The sequence below is a fragment of the Salvia hispanica genome, chromosome 3 (assembly GCF_023119035.1).
Source record: "Salvia hispanica cultivar TCC Black 2014 chromosome 3, UniMelb_Shisp_WGS_1.0, whole genome shotgun sequence".
Lineage (NCBI taxonomy): Eukaryota > Viridiplantae > Streptophyta > Magnoliopsida > Lamiales > Lamiaceae > Salvia > Salvia hispanica.
The window spans coordinates 40,594,341-40,615,967 of record NC_062967.1 but is presented as its reverse complement, the minus strand read 5'-3'; the positions used below and the strand labels follow the sequence as shown (position 1 = coordinate 40,615,967).

Sequence of the window (21,627 nt, the reverse complement as noted above, 5' to 3'; positions counted from 1 at the left end):
GGCGTGACATACGGAAACGGCGACGGAAGTAGATATCTCCCCACACCGGGTTCGGACTGAAGTAATCACGTTCCAACCTTGCGGCGGCTTCCTCCCGGTTACGGTGGATGTATGTCCGGCGTTGCCTAGGAGGCGCGGCGGCTTCCTCCTCCCTACGTCGATCTGCTTCTAGCGATTCTTCCATTATTCGACGCATTTGCTCAAATGGATCCATAATTGATTAAATTTGGGAGAAGAAAAAAATAAAGGAATGATTTTATAGAAGTGATTGGAGAGGAAAGAAAGAGAGATGAGAGAATAAATGTGTGTTTGTGTGTAAAATGGAGAATGGAGAAGAGTATATATAGAATATAAAAAAAAATAAATAATAATAAAAATTAAAAATATTACCGTTCAACGGTAATATTACCGTTTTTTATTTTAATTTTAATTTTTTTTTTTGAAAAATCTGATTTTTTTTTAAAAAAAAAAATTGAATTATGACGTCATAAATCCGACGCCCACTCGCGGGTCGGCGAGTGGGCGTCACACCACCAGCCCGCGCGCGCCACGTGGCGCAGGTCGCGAGACCTCGAGACTTGCCTCGCCGGGACGCGTCGGGCGTCGAGACATCTCGTCTCGTCGAGACGAGACAGGAGCCGCAACGCTGTCTCGATGCCGTCTCGTCTCGTCGAGACGAGATCGAGTCCGCAACGAGGCAGCGTTGCGGATGCTCTTAACCTAACTTGATTGTAGGTTTAAGGTTAATAGTGTGTTGTCTTAAACTTTAGTCACTATTCCATCAAATGTCTCCAACTTTCAGCATTTTCCATAAATATCTATTTATATAAAATTTGGTGATGAAAATCTGATTCATCTCGTTGTGTTTTGAGGTGATTTTTTTTCTTGCAACACATTAAATAATGTTGTTTTAGCGGCAAATAAAAAAATAACATTGTTTTGTGTCCTTAATTTTTACCGTATTTCAAAAAAATCCTAAACTTTTGTTTCGTACTTAAACTAGTGTTCCTCGGTTTATTTTGTGATAAAATGATACTATAGTTTAATATTTTGAGGTGAAATTTTTATATCGCATGACATTTTGTAAAATATGTTGAAAGTTTGTGATATTTGATAAAAAAAAAACTAGAAATATTTTTTTACATTAAAATGAAATTAGGGATATAAAAGACTATTAACCTATTTTTTTTACTTTAGTCTTTTTTTACTATTATTGAACTTTAATGCATAGGAGGATACTAGGAATATATCTTGTTTTTTTACTATTATTACTTGAATGAAACTTTTATGCGTAGGGTTCTAGAAGAATTAAAGTCGAACACAACCAAATTCACAAAATGAAGAATTAAAGACAAAGTCAAAAGGACAAATTCACAGTTTGACGATAAAGTGCTAAATAAGATCCTTCTCTTCTCTTTATAATGAGTTAGGGATTCAAGTCATCACCAGATTAGTAGATAATCATTGTTCATTTTTTTATATAGAAAAAAATATATAGGATATTTTAGGAAAGCCCGAGTTATTTTAGCTTATGTTATGGTATAATAATTAAGTCTTAACAGATTATTATTATAGTACTACATAAAATTGAGAGTTGGTTTTGGAAGCTTGTAGGAAATGGTGTTAGCTGGGGTCCCTAACCTTATTTAATAATCGCATATAATCTAAAACATAATCTATGAAGATTTTATTAATTATTTATATTTTAGAATATACAATAATGAACAATAGCCTGTCAAAAAGATACTTCTTTGTAGTTTCTTTGTTTAACATTAGCAGATCAACAGAGACCAGAAACAGAAACTTCTTTCAAATATAAAAATTGAAGTGATTTGCACGCATATGTAGTCATAGCCCGACTCCAATAATTTCCACTAAATATGGAAGCGTTTCCATTTTCCGTAATTAATTTGCATCAAATGTTACGTCATAAGAGAAATTATCTTAATTAGTTTATTTTGTTTTAGATTTTTTTTTATTATGAATATGCATAACTATTTTAAAAACTATTTTTCACAAAATATACTATGTCATAACTAAATGTAATTTCATTAGCATTCTAACTAAATCTTAATTAATCTTATTTACATGGGTTCATATATATATAATTTACATGGTCATTATAAATACTATCTCTGTTAAAAAGTTATGATGATAATTGTTGATTTTTATGATGATAATGTACAATTAATGTGAAGACATTGTATAATGGTGTAATGACATTTTACAACTGGTGTACAATATTGTATAATTGGCGTGGTAACATTTCTAATTAGTGTGACTACATTATAAACACATACAATTAAAGTATCTTTAGAATCCTTATAAAATTACTTTAGATTTGATATATTCTAAAATAATTTAAATAAAGAGATGCACAAAATGGAACTGTACGTAACCCAATTTTGGGGTAGAGATTCATCAATTCTCAATTAATATTTATTTCATTCTTTTATCGCCTCTTTCTTGAATCCCACGGCTAGGATGCGAATTAACAGAAGGGGACTTACGCACTTAATGACGATCGATTTATTAAATAACACTTCTTCACACATATATAATCAATTAATTGAACGATACTAAAATTACTACTAATAATTTATTTCCACAAGTGTAAATTGAGGCCTATTTTGGTTGACCAAGCGCCTCACCAGCCAATCAGAAACTGGCAACCTCAGGAACAAATTATTGACCAAAATTTCAATTTTACTAGAAGGGATGGTCACAAGTTTCGTCAGCTATCAAAAAATAAAATTCAAGACTTTTCAAATGAGAAACTCATGATTTTGAAGACCAAAAACCGCCTTCAATTATGCATAGACCATACCTTATCTACCTCTATATATATATATGATACAAACCTCCAACAATTCACAAACTAAACAATATCTTCATTCTTTCATTGCAACAAAAGTTCCAAAAAAAAAAAACACTGAATTTGCTTCCCATTCATTCATTTATCAAAAAATCATCTCTAAATACCAAGAAAAGAGAAGAAAAAACAGAGGCTTGTTTTGAGAGGTTTTGTGGTGAGAAATGGATGCAGGGGAGCTGTTTAAAGCTAGTAATAGTTTGAGAGCAACGAGTTCGAGAGCAAGCGCGAGCTACAGAGTAAACAGCTCCAACATATGGAGGAACACCGGAAGATATACCAACAATTGAGGTGAGATATGAGAATCTCAACATTGATGCCCATGCATATAGTGCAAAGAGATCTCTTCCTACTTTTATCAACTTCAACGCCAACATAATAGAGGTAACAAGTTGTTTTTTCAATGTATACAATGACATCATCAGTATACACATGACACGTGATTAACTGTTTATTTGTATTTTTTTTCTAGGGGTTTTTGAATTTCCTTCACATACTTCCTAGCCAAAAGAAGCCCTTTACCATTTTGAAAGATGTTAGTGGGGTCATCAAGCCAAGTAGGATGACTCTACTTTTAGGCCCTCCAAGCTCTGGGAAAACAACCCTTTTGCTTGCTTTGGCTGGAAAGCTTGATCAATCACTACAAGTAAGACTAACTACATACATATTTCACTACACCAAATTTCGTAAAATAAACACGATTTTAATCTAGTGCTCGATATATTTCATTAGGTGTCGGGCAAGGTGACTTATAACGGACACGGGATGGACGAGTTCATCCCACAGAAAACAGCAGCATACATAAGCCAACATGATCTGCATATTGGAGAAATGACCGTTAGAGAAACCTTAGCTTTTTCCGCCAGATGCCAAGGAGTTGGCTCACGCTACGGTTCGTACAAATATAGAACGATCAAAATTTCGATTATGATCGTGCGTGAAATTTTATGACTTTGTAGTTATTAAATTATTGTTGCTTACTAATTTTACTAGAGATGCTGGCTGAATTATCAAGAAGAGAGAAAGCAGCCAACATTAAACCAGATCCTGATATTGATATCTACATGAAGGTATTTTAGAAAACATTTTTGCAAATTTTTGTTTGATAATTATGTTTAGCCAAGTCAATTATTGTATGCCATGTTCAATTGTTTCGCTTTTTCTGTACATTAATGTGATGGCACAATATAATATAGTACTCATAATATTTTACTATATCATTCTGTTGGAATCTAATAAGCAAGATTTCATATCTAAAAATAGATTTGACACAAATTGCATTTGTAGTAGTATTTAATTGTTAGACCATGACGTTGTTTATTGCTCAAGAAAAAATAAAATAAAATACTCATGCCCATCAATAATTGTCTCAATTCGCCATTTTTATCAGTATGTAAATAATTGTTTCCTTTGCATTTTACTAATTTAGGTAATGAACCCTTGTATCTCTCATTTCTCATTATAAAACTAGTAATAATATATAAAAGTAACTTTCTATCATATTTCTTAAAACCCGAGACGAACTGAGTATCATAAAAAAATGAATACAGGCAACAGCAACGGAAGGAGACGCAGCAAATGTCATCACTGATTACGTACTCAAAGTCCTCGGACTCGACATCTGCGCCGACACACTGGTCGGCGACGAAATGGTCCGAGGAATCTCCGGAGGGCAGAAAAAGCGCGTGACGACCGGAGAAATGCTCGTGGGGCCCGCGCGGGCTCTTTTCATGGACGAGATCTCGACCGGCCTCGACAGCTCGACCACCTTCCAAATCGTGAACATGCTCCGGCAGCAAGTCCACATCATGAAGGGCACCGCCTTCATCTCCCTCCTCCAGCCGGCTCCCGAAACCTACGCCCTCTTCGACGACATCGTCCTCCTGTCCGACGGCCAGGTCGTCTACCAAGGCCCCCGCGACGAAGTCCTCGGATTCTTCGAATCCATGGGCTTCAAATGCCCCGAGAGAAAAGGGGTCGCCGATTTCTTACAAGAGGTCACCTCCAAAAAGGACCAGCAACAATACTGGGCCCGCCGCGACCAGCCTTACCGCTACATTCCGGTTAAGGAGTTCGCGGCGGCGTTCAAGTCCTCTGCCAGCGGCCAGAGAGTCTCCCAGGAGCTCGCTGTCCCGTTCGACAGAAGCAAGAGCCATCCCGCCGCCTTGACTACGGAGAAGTACGGCTTGGGGAGTAAGGAGATGTTGAAGGCATGCACTGATAGAGAGTATTTGTTGATGAAGAGGAACTCCTTTGTTTACTTCTTCAAGTTGTTCCAAATAACCATCATTTCACTTGTTGCCTTGGCGGTTTTCTTCCGGACTGAGATGAGTAAAGATGATGTGGCAGATGGTGGCGTCTACACCGGCGCGCTCTTTTTCACCGTTATAATGGTTATGTTTAACGGGATGTCGGAGCTGGCGATGACGATTTACAAGCTCCCTGTTTTTTACAAGCAGAGGGACATGTTTTTCTTCCCGCCGTGGGCCTATGCTATTCCATCGTGGGTGTTGAAGATTCCGATCACCTTTGTTGAAGTCGGTATATGGGTTTTTCTGACCTACTATGTCATCGGATTTGATCCGAATGTGTCAAGGTATGTTTAACTATTTTTTCGACTTACATCGGGAAATGATCCAATGAATGAGGTATTGATTGAGAAATTTATGATGTAGGTTTCTCAAGCAGTATTTGTTGTTGTTGGTTGTGCATCAAGCGGCATCCGCGCTGTTCAGATTCATTGGAGCTGCAGGGAGGAACATGATTGTTGCAAACACGTTTGGTTTGTTTGCGTTGCTTTTGCTCTTTGCATTGGGTGGATTTGTGTTGTCGCGAGGTATGAATGAAGATCATGTCTTTTAATTTGTTTGGAAGACGTTTTTCGTATTCTCGTGCATTAATTATAGATTTGGAAAATCTGCAGAGGATGTGAAGTCATGGTGGATATGGGGATACTATGCCTCACCCTTGATGTACTTCCAGAATGCTATTATGGTCAATGAGTTCACAGGACACAGCTGGAGTAGAGTAAGATATTATTGTTAATTACTATTACAATTATCTTTTGATGTATAATAAATGTTGATGTTTTATGTTATGATCATTCTTGTAGATGGTAAACGGTACAAAATTAGGAGTTATTCTCATGGAAAGCCGGGGATTCTACCCGCAAACGTATTGGTATTGGATCGGAGTAGGGGCTTCCGTTGGATTCATATGGCTATTCAACATTCTTTACCTTGCTTCACTTACTTATCTCAATGGTGAGTGTTAACATAATTAAATGTATTATTTTTTTTAGTGTTGATTACATGAGTGTTAATATTGATTTTTAAACAAATGGTGCAGCATTCGACAAGCCTCAAGCTGTCTTACCCGAACCAGAAGATGAAGGTGTCGCCGTTGGCTCCTCATCCATAGGAGGAGACGTTGTTGCGACTGGAAACAGCAACAGAGGAATGGTGCTCCCATTTGAGCCACATTCCATCACATTTGATGATATTAGATACTCAGTTGACATGCCACCTGTAAGTTGTAGAGTTATAAATTAATATAGAAATCAATGAACATTTGATAAAATGAACTAACTTGTTTTGGTTTGTAGGAAATGAAAGCCCAAGGAGCCACTGAAGATAGATTGGAATTGTTGAAGGGTGTAAGTGGAGCTTTTAGGCCTGGTGTTCTCACAGCTTTGATGGGAGTTAGTGGAGCCGGTAAAACCACACTTATGGACGTGTTGGCTGGAAGGAAAACGGGTGGCTACATTGATGGGGAGATCACAATCTCCGGGTATCCAAAGAACCAAGCAACATTCGCTCGGATTTCTGGATACTGTGAGCAGAACGACATCCACTCTCCGAATGTCACTGTGTACGAGTCCCTTGTCTACTCAGCGTGGTTACGTCTGCCCAAAGAAGTGGAGTCTGAGACTAGAAAGGTTTCTATTCATACATTAAACTTCTTTTCAATTATGATAAGATTTCAGGAATCAGATTGATGATAATCCGTTGTGATCAATCTCAGATGTTCATTGAGGAGGTGATGGAACTTGTAGAGCTAACCAGTTTGAGAGGGGCATTAGTAGGATTGCCAGGGGTCAACGGCCTCTCAACCGAGCAACGAAAGAGGCTAACAATTGCAGTTGAGCTTGTGGCGAACCCTTCAATCATATTCATGGATGAGCCGACTTCAGGGCTTGACGCAAGAGCTGCTGCAATTGTGATGAGAACTGTTAGGAACACTGTCAACACCGGAAGAACTGTGGTCTGCACGATCCATCAGCCTAGCATCGACATCTTTGAAGCATTCGATGAGGTACCCTACTTACCTATATATACGCTCGTTCTACCAAATAACCAACAACACAAAAATAATAACTTCTGATGTCTTTGACAGCTATTCCTGATGAAACGAGGAGGAGAAGAAATCTACGTGGGACCTCTAGGACGCCAATCAACCCATCTAATCAAATACTTCGAATCAGTTGAAGGAGTATCGAAGATCAAAGATGGCTACAACCCGGCTACATGGATGCTCGAAGCCACCACATCAGCACAAGAGCTATTGCTGGGAGTAGACTTTGTTGATCACTACAAGAAATCAGACTTATACCAGTAAGTCACTCAACAAATATTGTACTATATCATACATTAGCTTTCTTCATATACGCTTATAAGCTCGAGTTTTTGCAGGAGGAACAAAGCATTGATCAAGGAACTAAACGTCCCACGCCCTGGCACGAAAGATTTATACTTCCCCACACAATACTCTCAATCATTCCTCACACAATGCATTGCTTGCCTGTGGAAACAACACTGGTCTTACTGGAGGAATCCTCCTTACACGGCCGTGAGATTCCTATTCACGACGTTCATTGCCCTCATCTTCGGGACCATGTTCTGGGACCTCGGCTCTAAATGGTAACTAAAACTCTAACTCAAAACTCACTCAAACATGTACCTACTTGAATACTAAATTTACAAACATCTCGAATAACAGGAAGACGCAACAAGATCTCTTGAACGCAATGGGCTCAATGTATGCTTCCATCAACTTCTTGGGATTCCAATATGGTTCAACGGTCCAGCCCGTGGTGGCTATTGAGAGAACCGTGTTTTACAGAGAGAGAGCAGCCGGAATGTACTCGGCCTTACCCTATGCATTCTCACAAGTAAGCAACCATCAAGATCTCCATAAAGTTTCCACTAAATCTCATCAAGTTCAATAACAAACAAACAAACTATTGGTGCAGTTTCTGATTGAGATCCCTTACGTCTTGGTCCAATCCGTCGTCTACGGCCTCATCGTCTACTCAATGATGGGATTCGACTGGACCGGCGAGAAATTCTTCTGGTTCCTGTTCTTCTTCTTCTTCTCGCTGCTCTACTTCGTCCTCTACGGCATGATGACCGTCGCCGTCACTCCCAACCACAACGTCGCCGCCATCATCTCGTCCTTCTTCTACGGAATCTGGAATCTCTTCTCAGGATTCGTCATCCCTCGTCCGGTAAGATTTCGCAACTTGTCACTCTAATATAGGAGTGGTAAAATAATGATCAAAATAATGACTAAAAATACATGGGTTTGTGCAACAGAGGATGCCAATATGGGTGAGATGGTACTACTGGGCAACGCCAATGGCGTACACATTGTACGGCATGATTGTGACACAGTTCGGAGAGATTGAGGATTTCATGTCCGACCAGCCGGACACGACGGTGAAACAGTTCTTGAAAGACTACTTCGGTTTCGAGAGGAGCCAGCTGGGATTGGTGGCAGGGGTGCTTCTCGGATTCGTAGCTCTTTTCACTTTCATCTTCGCCTTCTCCATCCGGACCTTCAACTTCCAGAGAAGATGATGAAGACCATTTCTCATCCATTTATTTTCATTTTTGCCAAATTGTATTAGTGTGTACTATATCAGATGATGAAAACCATTTCTGATCAAGGCCGTAGCCATTTTATTTTTTTAGTTTTGTATATCAGAGTTTTGCTTTATCGAATCAATATCTACTCCTATAATTTTTGTTCACTTCTTTATGCACTGTCCGTAACTTGATGTGCGCATTCTACACATTTTTGGTTTAGTAAATTTTATTTTATTTATTCATTTTTTACCAACATTTTTAAACTAACACTATCTATCGTAAAATGCATCCTCTTGATAATATTTTAATTAATAATTTCTGGAGTAAAACAAATTAAGTAACCCAAAATAACTAATTTCGTACAAAGCCAATATGACTTGTTAATTTGTCACAATTTTGCCATAAAAAATAGTCTGATTTCTCCTTTTCTCATTTTTAATTTGTTTGTTTGTTTAATTTTTTGTCTAACAAAAGATTATGAAAAATAAGAAAAATAGCATTACTAGAACTTTTTAAGAATTCTTGTTTCTTACTTTTTCTTTGATATTTCTTCTTCGTTTTAGAGTTCTTAAATAGATACTGTACTATATAGGATTTCCAATTTGTCATTTTGGTCCTTCCCGCGATTAAGAATCTCGATTCATTTTTACTATAAATGGTAAGTAGGCTTCACATTCCACTACTGCATTCCACTTACATTTTATCATAAAATCTAGTGTAATATTCCCTCCGTTCCATAGTAATGCAGGCGTTTCTTTTCGGCACGGAGATTTAGAAAAATTGTGTTAGGTGAGTTAAGTAAATGGAGAGTAAAATGGAAAATGAAAAAGGTAGATAGATGAAGTGAGAATAAAGTAAGAGAAAGTAAAGTGGTGTGAAAAAATGTGTTGACTTTTACTAAAAAGGGAAATGACTCTATTACTATGGAACGTACCAAAATGACAAAATGACTATATTACAATGGAATGAAGGGAGTAGTTTATAAAAATGGGTCGCATATTAACACTATCTTTTTCCTACTCACTATCCTTTATTTTTCTTAAAACTCGGTCGGAACTCCTAATGGCCGTCAAAGGGAATAGTTAATAACTTTTATCATTATTATTATTATAGTAGTTATTATTGTTACAAGTAATAATCAATTTTTTACTAATTTTTTACTTACAGTTTTAAAATTTGCTTGCTAAAAATAATAGTTAATAACTTTTATTATTATTATTATACTAGTAGTTATTATTGTTACAGGTAATAATCAATTTTTTACTAATTTTTTACTTACAGTTTTAAAATTTGCTTGATAAATTGTTTTTATGAAGCATATTTTAATAATATAATTTTTAAAATTACGAATCATACTTATTTTTATAAGTAATTATAATAATAACAATAATAGTTATCATAGTGTTTATAAATACTCTTATAGATTTGTTTTTATTTGTCCTCTCAGCTTTCTAAAATCATTTGTATTTAAATTAATCTGTTAAATCCTCTCACAAGTATCTGCATCATAATCAGGAATGGCAACTCCTCCACTCCATGACTGTTCTCTATTTACTTCTCTGTGATTCACCAAAGTTGAATTCAACCATTCGATTTAAAAATTATGGCGGTGATGGCGGCGGGTAGCATTCCTATGTTATTAATATTGTGACACTGTTTTCCCTCAATTATTTCTATAAGATATTAAAATGTAATTAAGATAAGAAAAATGTTTTGGAGATGCCACGGAAGACTTTATTCAATGTATGACGTGTGCATCATGTGGTTGAAAAATAATTGAAGGGCAGTCTACAAATTTAAAAATGGTGAATTATGTTATTATTAAAACTAGAAAAAATGGATGGAATTGGTAAAAAATACACTGAAAAATAAGCGATTTAACTATCAATTAACACACACATAAAATATAAAACATTACAGTTCAGAAAAGTTTTAAAGAAATTATGGTTATTAAAATTCATTTATGCATTTCAAAGTAATATTAGGAGCTGGTGTGTGTCTAAACTAGACTTTGTGATTTTCAATTACGTCAAATATGGAGATTGGAAAATAAGATTAGAAATTGATAATATACTAAAGTAGACGATGACTGAGAATTAATGAACTTACCTGACATTTTTTATTCAGAAAAATAGGACGAATAGGTCCCACTCCCACATTTCAACATAATTTAAGAACAAGTAATACTTGAGAGTATAATTTTCTTCAACGCAACTTTTCAATAAAAGAGCAACTGCAACTTATTGACTAATTACGAATTTCATATTCGAATTTAAGCTAATAAAAAGATGAAGAATATTCATAATCATGCTAGGCAGATATGTGGCTTTATATTATTGGAAATATTTGCAATTCATGATGCCGTACTACCTATAATTTATAACTTACTCGTCCTCCGAAGATAGACTAGTTTTACTATTTTGGATTGTCCTCTATAATTATATCAAGTCTAAATATGAAAAGTTTTTAACCAATTACACACTAATAATAATATACCTCACAATCCATTGATACTATTTCCCATATATTTTCCCTCTTTCTCTTACTTTTTCTTATCATATACTACAAGTTTGTCTATTTTTTAGGACGAATGGAGTATGAAATAAATAAATTATTTTGAGATATCTGTCATGTTTTAAACTTTTATACTTTTAATAATATTGATATGTATTCCATTGTCATATTCCACTAAAATAAGAGGCAAATGATTGATTGTCCCGTCATTTATTAAAATTGTCTCGACGTTGAGGTAATTACTACGTCCTCCGCCTTGCTATGATTGATTTCTTTGGACATAGAATAAAAAAAATATTACCCCTTTTGTCCGACTAAAAAGTATGAATATTTGGTCCGTACGATACGAGTTTTAATGTATAATTGGTAAAGCAAGAGAGAGAGGTAAACAGTAGTGTAAGTAGTGTTAGTAAGGAATAAGCTCCACATCATTAGTAGTGCAGTGTAATGGTATAAATTATAAATAAAATGATCTAAGATAATGTGTTGTTAAACTATTCTAAAATTAGAAAGTTCATATTTTTCAGGGACGGACTAATAAAAAAATGGTTCATAATTCTCAGGACGGAGGGCGTATTTGTAATGGGATGAAGGAAGTATTTAATATTAATAATCGTTTCATTTTTCAGAATAAAATGTTCCACAAATTTTTTTTGACGACCGAAACATTGACGTGACAGTATTTAATACTAATAATCGTTTAATACTACTCCCTTCGTCACACAAAAGATGTCACACTTGTGGGACGACACGAGATTTTAGAAGGTTTTGTTTTGTTAAATGGATAGAGAAAATATAATTTTTATATTCATATGAAAGATAACTTTTTCCAAAAAGAAAAATGTGACATTTGTGGGACAAACTAAAAAGAAAAGTGTGACATCTTTTTGGGACGGATGGAGTACATTTAGCTGACAACATATACATCGACTGCAAAGTTGTTATTTTGATCACTAAAAATGAAATGATGGGGACAAAATGATAATTACATAAATGTTGAGACATTTTCAAAAAATTAATTAAAATGATGGAATAAAATCGATCATTTCCTAAATAAGGACTCCACAAAAGTGAAACATATGTAACTCTCTACCCCAATAATTTTCTTTATAGTCAAAATGAGACAAAGTATACGTACCACAACAAGGTTTACTCAGAGACAAATGAATTGGACGTTAATGAAACTCTTCCCAAATGAGACGTCGAATAGAATAAAATAAAATAACTTAAATTATCCCATATTCCATGAGCTTAGTCAAGTCTGTAACAACTGATAAAATAATCAAGAGTGAAGTGACAAAGCTAACATTGTTGTAATTTGAGCCGACTTCTTTGATATATCATCATCTTCACCACTAAACATATCCTATATAAACCTATCCCCTGAATTCCCATGCAAACTCATCGCAACACAACCACATTCAAAATGGATGTTTCATGGAACTTTGCAGCTCTAGCTCTCATCCTCCCCATAGCCCTCTTCCTCATCCGAACCCAAACCCGATCCAAACCTGCCTCCTCCAACTGGCCCCCGGGCCCCAAAACCCTCCCCGTCATCGGAAACATGCACCTCCTCAGCCCCCTCGCCTTCCGCTCCATCACTGACCTCGCCAAACAATACGGCCCCATCATGCGCCTCAAGCTAGGCGAGGTCGACACCATTGTTGTATCCTCGCGCGAGCTCTCCCGCGAGATGCTCAAGCAGCACGACCCCTGCTACGCGGACCGCCCCGACTCCATCGGAATCAAGGTCCTGTGGTACAACTACCGCGACATCGCCTTCAGCCCCTACGGCGACTACTGGCGCCAGATGCGCAAGATCTGCATCATGGAGCTCCTCAGCCCCCGCAGCGTCCGCTCCTTCGCCTCCATCCGCAGAGACGAGGTCTCTAACTTAATTTCCTCCATCCGCGGCCGCGCGGATGGAGGACAGCCTGTCAACATCAGCGACAGTATTTTCTCCATGATGAGCTCTGTCACCTGCCGCGCCGCCTTCGGGAAGGTGTCCAAGGACAAGGACACGCTGATAAAGATACTGAGAGATGGGATCCAGATGGCGGGAGGGTTTGAGATTGCGGATTTTTTTCCCTCGTCGTTTGTCATCAACACCTTTAGCTGGACTAAGATCAGGCTGCTGATGATGAGGCATAAACTTGATGTGATTCTCGACGAGCTCATCCGCCAGCACCAGCGCAATCTGGCGAAGATCGAGGAGGGGGAGAGAGGGAGGAAGGGCAACGGCGAGTTTGGTAACGAAGATATCGTTGATGTCCTGCTTCGCCTCCAGGAGACTGGAGAGCTCCAGTTTCCTATCAGGAAAGAGGACATCAAAGCAGTCGTTTACGTAAGTACTGCATAAAAATAGTCTTATTTTTCCATTTTGAGTCACTCTTTATCTATTTATAGTAAATTTTTGTTATTAATGGGGTGGGTATTAAAATTCGCGTTGTCCACTGCTAAGACTATTTTTTGTGAGACAGTATTTACACAAGTGTAATTAAAATGAGTATGATATTATTCAAACAGGACATGTTTTCTGCTGGAACCGAGACATCATCGACAGCGATGGACTGGGCAATGGCAGAGCTGATGAGGAACCCGCACGTGATGGCGAAGGCGCAAGCAGAAGTGCGCCAAGTGTTCAACGACACCACCATCGCCACCATGGGAGACAACGACCCGAATCTGAAATATCTAAAACTGGTGATCAGGGAAGCACTGAGGATGCACCCTCCCGTTCCAATCCTACCACGAGCATCACGGGAAGAGCGCGTGATCGACGGTTACACAATCCCAGCTAACGTGAAGGTCCTTGTCAACAACTGGGGGATGCAGAGGGATCCACAGTACTGGACCAACCCGGAAAGTTTCGAGCCAGAGAGGTTCGAGGAGTGCTCGAAGGAGTTCCTAGGAGCCGACTTCGATTTCCTGCCGTTTGGAGCAGGGAAAAGAATGTGCCCCGGAATCACATTTGCTATGGCCAGTGTCGAGCTTGTTTTGGCTCAGCTTCTCTATCATTTCGACTGGAAACTTCCCAACGGAGCTCAGCCGGAATCGATGGACATGATCGAGAATCCGGGAGTCACTGCTTCGAGAAGGGACAGTCTCAATGCCATTCCCACACCTTACAGCAAGTCGGCCTAATCTGAAACATCAAATTTTCTATTTGTATTAAGTGTTTTGTAACGGTTTTTGTTGAAGTTTGAAGGTTGATCAAGAAATGGGAGACGTTTGTAAAGTGTTTCTGTGACCACAAGTAATAAACTAATGATTTATGTGTTCTTGATGACATTGAATATTCAGCTAACTCAATTTGACTGGAAATCGAAAGATATACTGTCTATACTCCCTCCGTCCCCCATTAGGAGTCACACTTTGACCGGACACGGATTTTAAGAAATGTAAAGAAAAGTTGGTTTGAAAAAGTTAGTGGAATGTGAGACCTACTTATCATTTATGGTAAAAATGAAGTGTGACTCTTAATTGGAGACCGACCAAAATAGAAAAGTGTGACTCTTAATAGGAGACGGAGGGAGTATTTATATTGCAAGAATATGTTTTCCACAAAGATAGTTGGAAAATAAAGCACCAACTTTTTCTTGGTCGTAAAACTAATAAACTTTGGTGGTTATCATTGCCATGTTTCAAAAATCTTCTCCAGTAATACATTCTACTATAAATTATTTTTTTGATGTTTTAACTCTAATAAAATTTGTTTTGAGTTAATAACATAGTAATAGTATGGGGTGTTCGGTTGACAAAACTAAATCTCATGATTAAATATGTATCATGTTTGGTTCATAAGATTAACCCCCTCAACTTAATCCTGGACGGATAGTCTCATGATAATTAGTCATAGTCTCACCCATCCAACTAAAATAATCCCACAACTTAATCTTTGATGGATAGTCTCATGATTATTAGTCATGACAACCGAACGTCACCGTAGTAGTATATTTTTTCTGTCTCATTCAAAGCGAAATAGTAGTATTTCTTACTCTCTCCGTCCCATAAGAATATGCACTCGTTTCTTTTTAATTTGTCTCAAAAGAATATGCACTTTCTAATTTTGGTAACTTTTTTCTCTCTAATGAGATAAAATTCATTCTCCACTAACAATAATTTAATAACTTTTTCTTTTTACTTCTCTAATACTTTACCAGTTTTGCATTAAAACTCATGCCGAACCTAAAGTGTATATTCTTTGGGGACGAAGGGAGTATTCGACAGCAAAATTTATGCATGTTGTACTACTATATAAAGTAGAGAAATGCCAAAAAATAAAGTAGAAATGGTATTTTGGTCACTTTAACTTTGAAGGAGTATGTCCAAAAAATCATGCAAATCTGACCATAGTTATAGGGTCACACAACATTAAACATAATTACAATAGAAGAGCCTAGAATACTGAAATACATAAGAAAAATATATTTGAAAAAACTTCCCAATTTGTAGGTAAATACAAGGAAAAACTTCCAGAAAATGTCACCTTATGGAGAAGGAACTTCACATCGCCAACACTTATGATGACATCCGTCGCCAATTCAGATGACACATACCTACAACGAATTGTACAAGATTACCATACATTGTGACACGCTACGGAAATAATAAGGCACCACGTAACAACAGCCTATCTGTTAATGGACTGTCAATGTGCACGAAACACATCAATACTGCTCCAAATGCAATCAAACTCAACCAAGTTCAACAGACAGCCTTCCAAGCAGCTTTGAACATTCACCTCATCTAATAGAAGTTGAATTATCATAGGTGTATGTTATGACAAACAGAGCAGTTGTGTAATCGACAAACAAAAGAACGTAACGAGACACATTATTTACGTGGTTCACCAACATTGTGTTGGCTACATCCACAGGCAAGAACGGAGAACAAATTGTATTGTGACTGCGGTTACAGATACTAAAGTTATTGTGCCCTACTTCTATATAAATAGGTACAAGAGACGAACTGGGCCTAATACAACAATTAAGGCTCAAAACTAAAACATGTAATAATTCAAGGCATCCTAACAAATATATACTCCCTCCGTCCCCGAATACTTGACACAGTTTACCATTTCGGTCCATCCCCGAATACTTGACACAGTTCACTTTTTCCATTTTTGGTAGTGGACCCTATATTCCACTAACTCATTCCTACTCACATTTATTATAAAACTAATACTTTAAAAGTAGGACCCACATCCCACCAACTTTTTCAACACACTTTCCATTACATTTCTTAAAATCCGTGCCGGGTCAAACCGTGTCAAGTATTCGGGGACGGAGGGAGTATAATTCATGTCCAAGCAGCTTTGAACATTCACCTCATCTAATAGAAGTTGAATTATCGTAGGTGTATGAATGAGATCAAACTCAAATTGTTAGTACATCAAATGCTTGTCAAATTTCTGTATAAGTTTTAAACTTCGCAACCTATGTTTCTTCTAAAATGAGGCACAGAATGGCTCCGGATTGCATAAAACTCAGGGGAGTGATAAGCATGCTACTGTTTGTAGAAAACATTCTGTTTATAGGATGAAACCTGAAAATTTCATTAGTGGAGCTTCATTTTAATCTTAATGCATCAGTGAGCGAGGAAAGTACTTATCTATATTCTATATCATCACCTCAGAATAATCAAAACATGATGAATAAGTGTATGCAGTTAAATTAAAAGGGATGAGGCAACATGGCCAGCAAAAAAGGAATATAAAATAAAAATTGAAGACAAAAGGTGATCAACAGAGTGTCAACACTGCGTCAACCGTTGACACTGTGTTGACATTTTTTGTTGCTGTTATTTTGTTATCTGTTGACATTTTGTAACGGTCCAGATCATAGTTTAGAATTTATATAATATTTAGAGTTTGTATTTGATTACATTCTTTTGTCCCTCAGTTTAAGTTTTTTTTTTTTTTACTACTCCCTCCGTCCCATTCAAGATGGTCACCTTTCCTTTTTTTGTTTGTACTAGTCAAGATAGTCACTTTCCAATTTTAAAATAACTTCCTCTCTCCTCATTAAAATATTCAACTACATTTTTCTTCTATACTTTATTCTATCTAACAACACTTCCTAAAATCACGTGCCACTCAAGAATGTGGTCATCTTGAGTGTGACGGAGGGAGTATTAATCATACAAGAGAGTGATCAATTGTTAACTCCTCATTTAATTGCTAACTACAACTAATTTAAGATCATAGTAGTATTTTAGAAAACTTGTGGTCTATAATTTGCCACGTGTAATTTTCATTTTTATTAATTAAATCAAAAAAGATAAAAAAATATCAAATTAGGGTTTTGGATGAAAATGTCAATATAGTGTTTCAAAAATATCAACACAATACTTTGAGAATGTCAACACAATGCTTTGAGAATGTTAACACATTGCTTATCTTGACATTCTACATGTATTATATTGACATATTTTATACACTATGTTGACATTTGTGCTTTACGAAAAAATTAAAATTTTGTGATTTTTTTTTCAAATTTTGACGTCGGAACATATGCAAGTAGACATGCCACGGTTCGTGAACCGACGGTTCCCCAGTTTCGTGAAATGTGGAATCGGAACCGGAACCGAACCATGCAGTTCCGGGTTCGGTTTCGGTTCGAAAACCGGCAGTTCCGGTTCCGAACCGCCAGTTTTCGGACGGTTCCTCGCTGTTCCGGTTCGTTTTGGCGGTTTTTCATTTGTTTTTGCTATGTAATTTGGAATTTTGGACTTATACAATAAACTGGAACAAGACAATGGATAATTTCAATTGAAATAAGACGAATAAGGTGAAAATCATATCAATTTTATTGAATTTGAGTTGTAACGGACAATAATACATTACAATTTTCAATATATATACAACAATGTGATATAATTTACAAGTGTCGTCGGAATATTAATAAAAAAATATGAAATGGGGTGAATGTAAGTGAGGATAGAAGGGGGTATTATAGATAAAAATGGGGGAGGGGGGAAATGGATCAATTTGAATTCAAAATCAGAATTAAAAAATAAACAAATAAAAATAAATAAAAATTTGAATTTCGGACAAAACCGGCAGTTTTCGGGTAAAACAGCCGGTTCCGGTCAAAAAGCCGAATGAAAAAGCTGCTCCTTGGCTGCCAACGGTTGACGCCTCTAATACCTCGTCGGAACCGTGAAACCGGCGGTTCGGTGACGGTTTCAGTTCGTAAAATCTTGAACCGGAACCCGCCCACGGTTCCAAATATGGAGGTTCCGGTTCGTAAAAAATGTCACGGTTTCGGTTCGGAACAGGAACCGGTTGTTACGGTTCCGCGGTTAACCGGCAGAACCGAAAACCTTGGGCATCTCTATATGCAAGTGATATCTCGTTAGAATCCTCATAAAATTATCTTTAATTTGATATATGTTGTGCAAAAAATAATTTAAATCGAGAAAGTTATATACGTTTTAAAGTTATGATTTATTTTTCAAAAGTTAGTTACAACTAATTTGTTGTAAATTAATCTTAATACCCTTGTTGACGTTTTTTATTGATCGTATTGACATTTCGAAATTGATAATATAGGCCCTTAATTTAAATATCTAACGACTATTATTTAGTTATAGTTAGCAATGAAGTATTAAGTTAGCAATATAACACCTCCCTAATCATACATCTTATAAAATTTTATCGCTCAGCTAATTTGGGGGGTGTCGGTCCTTACAGTCCAACAAACATCCGAATCCAAACAATATTTTAAAAATTTCCAGTAATAAACATATTACTATAATTATAAGTATTAAAAAAGTTTTCAAGAAATTATGTCATTAAAATCCATTTATAATGTTAGGAGCTGGTGTTTGTTTAAACTAGTCTTTGTGATTTGCAATTACGTCAAATATGGAGATTGGAAAATAATACAGTAAGATAAAAAAAAATTAATAATTTAAAGTTGACTGAAAAATGAGAGAGCGACGAACTTACCTGACACTTCAGCTCAATTTAAGTAGACACCAATCTTGAACGCAATTTTTCAAAAGAGCACCTGCAATTTATTAACTAAGTACTACTTACGAAATTGATAGTCGAATTTAAGCTAATAAAAAGATGAAGAATATTTATAATTATGCTAGGTCGAAATGTGGCTTTTATATTGTTGCCTTGGACATGTTTGCAATTCATGATGCCACACTACCAATAATTGATTGCGTATAATTGGATCTTACTATAGTATGAAACGTTATTTTGAGATATCTGTCGTATTTTTAATTTTTATACTACTTTTAAAAATATTCTCATATTTCGCTAATATGTCTATAGGAGAGTGTTATATTGTTAACTCATAACTTAATTGCTAACTACAACTAAATAATAGTCATTAGATATTCAAATTAAGGGCTTAGATCATTAATCCCTAAATGTCATTACGATCAACGAAAAACATCAATAAGGCCATATGATTAATTCCAAAAAATATGAATAGGAGTATTGATGTCAATTAACTACATGTTTAGTTATAACTAACTTTTAAAAGAAATCCCAGAACTTTAAATTCATATAACATATATCAAATTGAAGATAATTTCATAAGGATTCCAATGATATCCTACATGCATATGTTCCAGACGTCAAAATTTGAAAAAAAATTCATTCTTAAAGAAAATTTTTAATTTTTTACGAAAATTACACATGACAAATTATAGACCATACGTTTTCTAAAATCATATGACCTTAAATTAGTTGTAGTTAGCAATTGATGAGTTAGCAATTCATCACTCTCCTATGTGTGCAATTGTCCCGTCATTTACTAAAAAATGTCTCAATTTTTAGGTAATTACCACTCCCTTCATCCTGTTACAACCGATTGATTTCTACGAGAACAAGATTCAAGAAAATGTTACTATTAGGAATCCCGATTTATTATTTTGGTTAGTTCAACCGTTGTTAAAAGTATGTGTTCATTAAAAGTCTATCCAATAGTTAGTGCATCCGTCATTAAAAGTATACGTTAATTAAAAGTCTATCCAATCAAAAGTGTTATAACTCGAGCCTAGGTCAAAATGAGACAAATATACAACACCAAGGTTTACTCGAATTAGTTAGTAATTGAGCCGACTTGTTTGATATTTCATCATCTTCACCATTAAACATATCCTATATAAGCCTATCCCCTTCCCATGCAAACTCATCACAACACAAAATGGAAGTTTCATGGAGCTTGGCAGCTCTAGCTCTCATCCTCCCCATAGCCCTCTTCCTCATCCGAACCCGAACCCGATCCAAACCCACCTCCTCCAACTGGCCCCCGGGCCCCAAACCCCTACCCGTCATCGGAAACATGCACCTCCTCAGCGCCCTCGCCTTCCGCTCCATCACTCCCCTTTCCAACCAATATGGCCCCATCATGCGCCTCAAGCTAGGCGAGGTCGACACCATTGTCGTATCCTCGCGGGAGCTATCCCGCGAGATTCTCAAGCAGCACGACCCCTGCTACGCGGACAAACCCGACTCCATCGGAATCAAGGTCTTGTGGTACAACTACCGCGACATCGCCTTCAGCCCCTACGGCGACTACTGGCGCCAGATGCGCAAGATCTGCATCATGGAGCTCCTCAGCCCCCGCAGCGTCCGCTCCTTCGCCTCCATCCGCAGAGACGAGGTCTCTAACTTAATTTCCTCCATCCGCAGCCGCGCGGATGGAGGACAGCCTGTCAACATCAGCGACAGTATTTTCTCCATGATGAGCTCGGTCACCTCTCGCGCCGCCTTTGGGAAGGTGTCCAAGGACAAGGACACGCTGATTAAGATTCTGCGAGACGGGATCCAGATGGCGGGAGGGTTTGAGATTGCGGATTTCTTTCCTTCCTCGTTTGTCATCAACACCTTTAGTTGGACTAAGATCAGGCTGCTGATGATGAGGCATAAGCTTGATGTGATTCTCGACGAGCTCATCCGACAGCACCAGCGCAATCTGGCAAAGATCGAGGAGGGGGAGAGAGGGAGGAAGGGCAACGGCGAGTTTGGTAACGAAGATATCATTGATGTCCTGCTTCGCCTCCAGGAGACTGGAGAGCTCCAGTTTCCTATCAGGAAAGAGGACATCAAAGCAGTCGTCTACGTAAGTACTGCATAAAAATAGTCTTCTTTTTCCATTTTGAGTCAGTCCACTGAATTCAGTCTTTATCTATTTATATTAAATTTTTATTATTAATGAGGTGGGTATTAAAACTCGTGCTGTCGTCAACTGTTAAGACTATATTTTTGTGTGACAGTATTTTCACAAGCGTAATTATTAATTAACATGAGTTATGAAATTATTCAAAGTCCACGATTAAGAGTTTGTTTTTCCATTTTGTTCCGTCCATGAATAAGAGTCCCGGTTCATAATTACCATAAATGGTAAA

The 21,627-nt window shown here is 37.0% G+C and overlaps 3 protein-coding genes across 3 annotated transcripts; all 3 read left to right on the top strand.

Annotated features, from left to right (window-relative positions):
- Positions 1-3,150: 3,150 nt before the first annotated feature.
- On the top strand, positions 3,151-8,903 carry LOC125213997 (pleiotropic drug resistance protein 1-like). Its single transcript, XM_048114827.1, has 16 exons — positions 3,151-3,256; positions 3,345-3,518; positions 3,605-3,764; positions 3,866-3,942; positions 4,423-5,468; positions 5,548-5,708; positions 5,796-5,899; positions 5,985-6,135; positions 6,221-6,399; positions 6,477-6,809; positions 6,896-7,186; positions 7,268-7,485; positions 7,564-7,791; positions 7,871-8,042; positions 8,124-8,378; positions 8,467-8,903. Exons 2-16 carry the CDS (start codon positions 3,435-3,437, stop codon positions 8,728-8,730), a joined length of 3,723 nt encoding a protein of 1,240 aa, XP_047970784.1. The 5' UTR covers positions 3,151-3,256; positions 3,345-3,434; the 3' UTR covers positions 8,731-8,903.
- A 3,766-nt stretch (positions 8,904-12,669) lies between these two features.
- LOC125216107 (premnaspirodiene oxygenase-like) lies at positions 12,670-14,542 on the top strand. The gene is made up of 2 exons (XM_048117733.1): positions 12,670-13,597; positions 13,780-14,542. The coding sequence occupies exons 1-2, from the start codon at positions 12,680-12,682 to the stop codon at positions 14,395-14,397; spliced, it is 1,536 nt and encodes a 511-aa protein (XP_047973690.1). The 5' UTR covers positions 12,670-12,679; the 3' UTR covers positions 14,398-14,542.
- Positions 14,543-20,423: 5,881 nt separating this feature from the next.
- Positions 20,424-21,356, top strand: LOC125210175 (premnaspirodiene oxygenase-like). The gene has a single exon (XM_048109746.1). The coding sequence runs from the start codon at positions 20,424-20,426 to the stop codon at positions 21,354-21,356; it is 933 nt and encodes a 310-aa protein (XP_047965703.1).
- Positions 21,357-21,627: the final 271 nt, after the last annotated feature.

Bases quoted from the DNA above. Each gene is read 5' to 3' on its own strand.
- LOC125216107 (XM_048117733.1), top strand. From the start codon at position 12,680: ATGGATGTTTCATGGAACTTTGCAGCTCTAGCTCTCATCCTCCCCATA. The intron at 13,598-13,779 runs GTAAGTACTGCA...TTATTCAAACAG, and splicing joins ACATCAAAGCAGTCGTTTAC to GACATGTTTTCTGCTGGAAC.
- LOC125210175 (XM_048109746.1), top strand. From the start codon at position 20,424: ATGGAAGTTTCATGGAGCTTGGCAGCTCTAGCTCTCATCCTCCCCATA.
- LOC125213997 (XM_048114827.1), top strand. From the start codon at position 3,435: ATGACTCTACTTTTAGGCCCTCCAAGCTCTGGGAAAACAACCCTTTTG. The intron at 5,709-5,795 runs GTATGAATGAAG...GAAAATCTGCAG, and splicing joins TGGATTTGTGTTGTCGCGAG to AGGATGTGAAGTCATGGTGG. The intron at 7,187-7,267 runs GTACCCTACTTA...TGTCTTTGACAG, and splicing joins TCTTTGAAGCATTCGATGAG to CTATTCCTGATGAAACGAGG.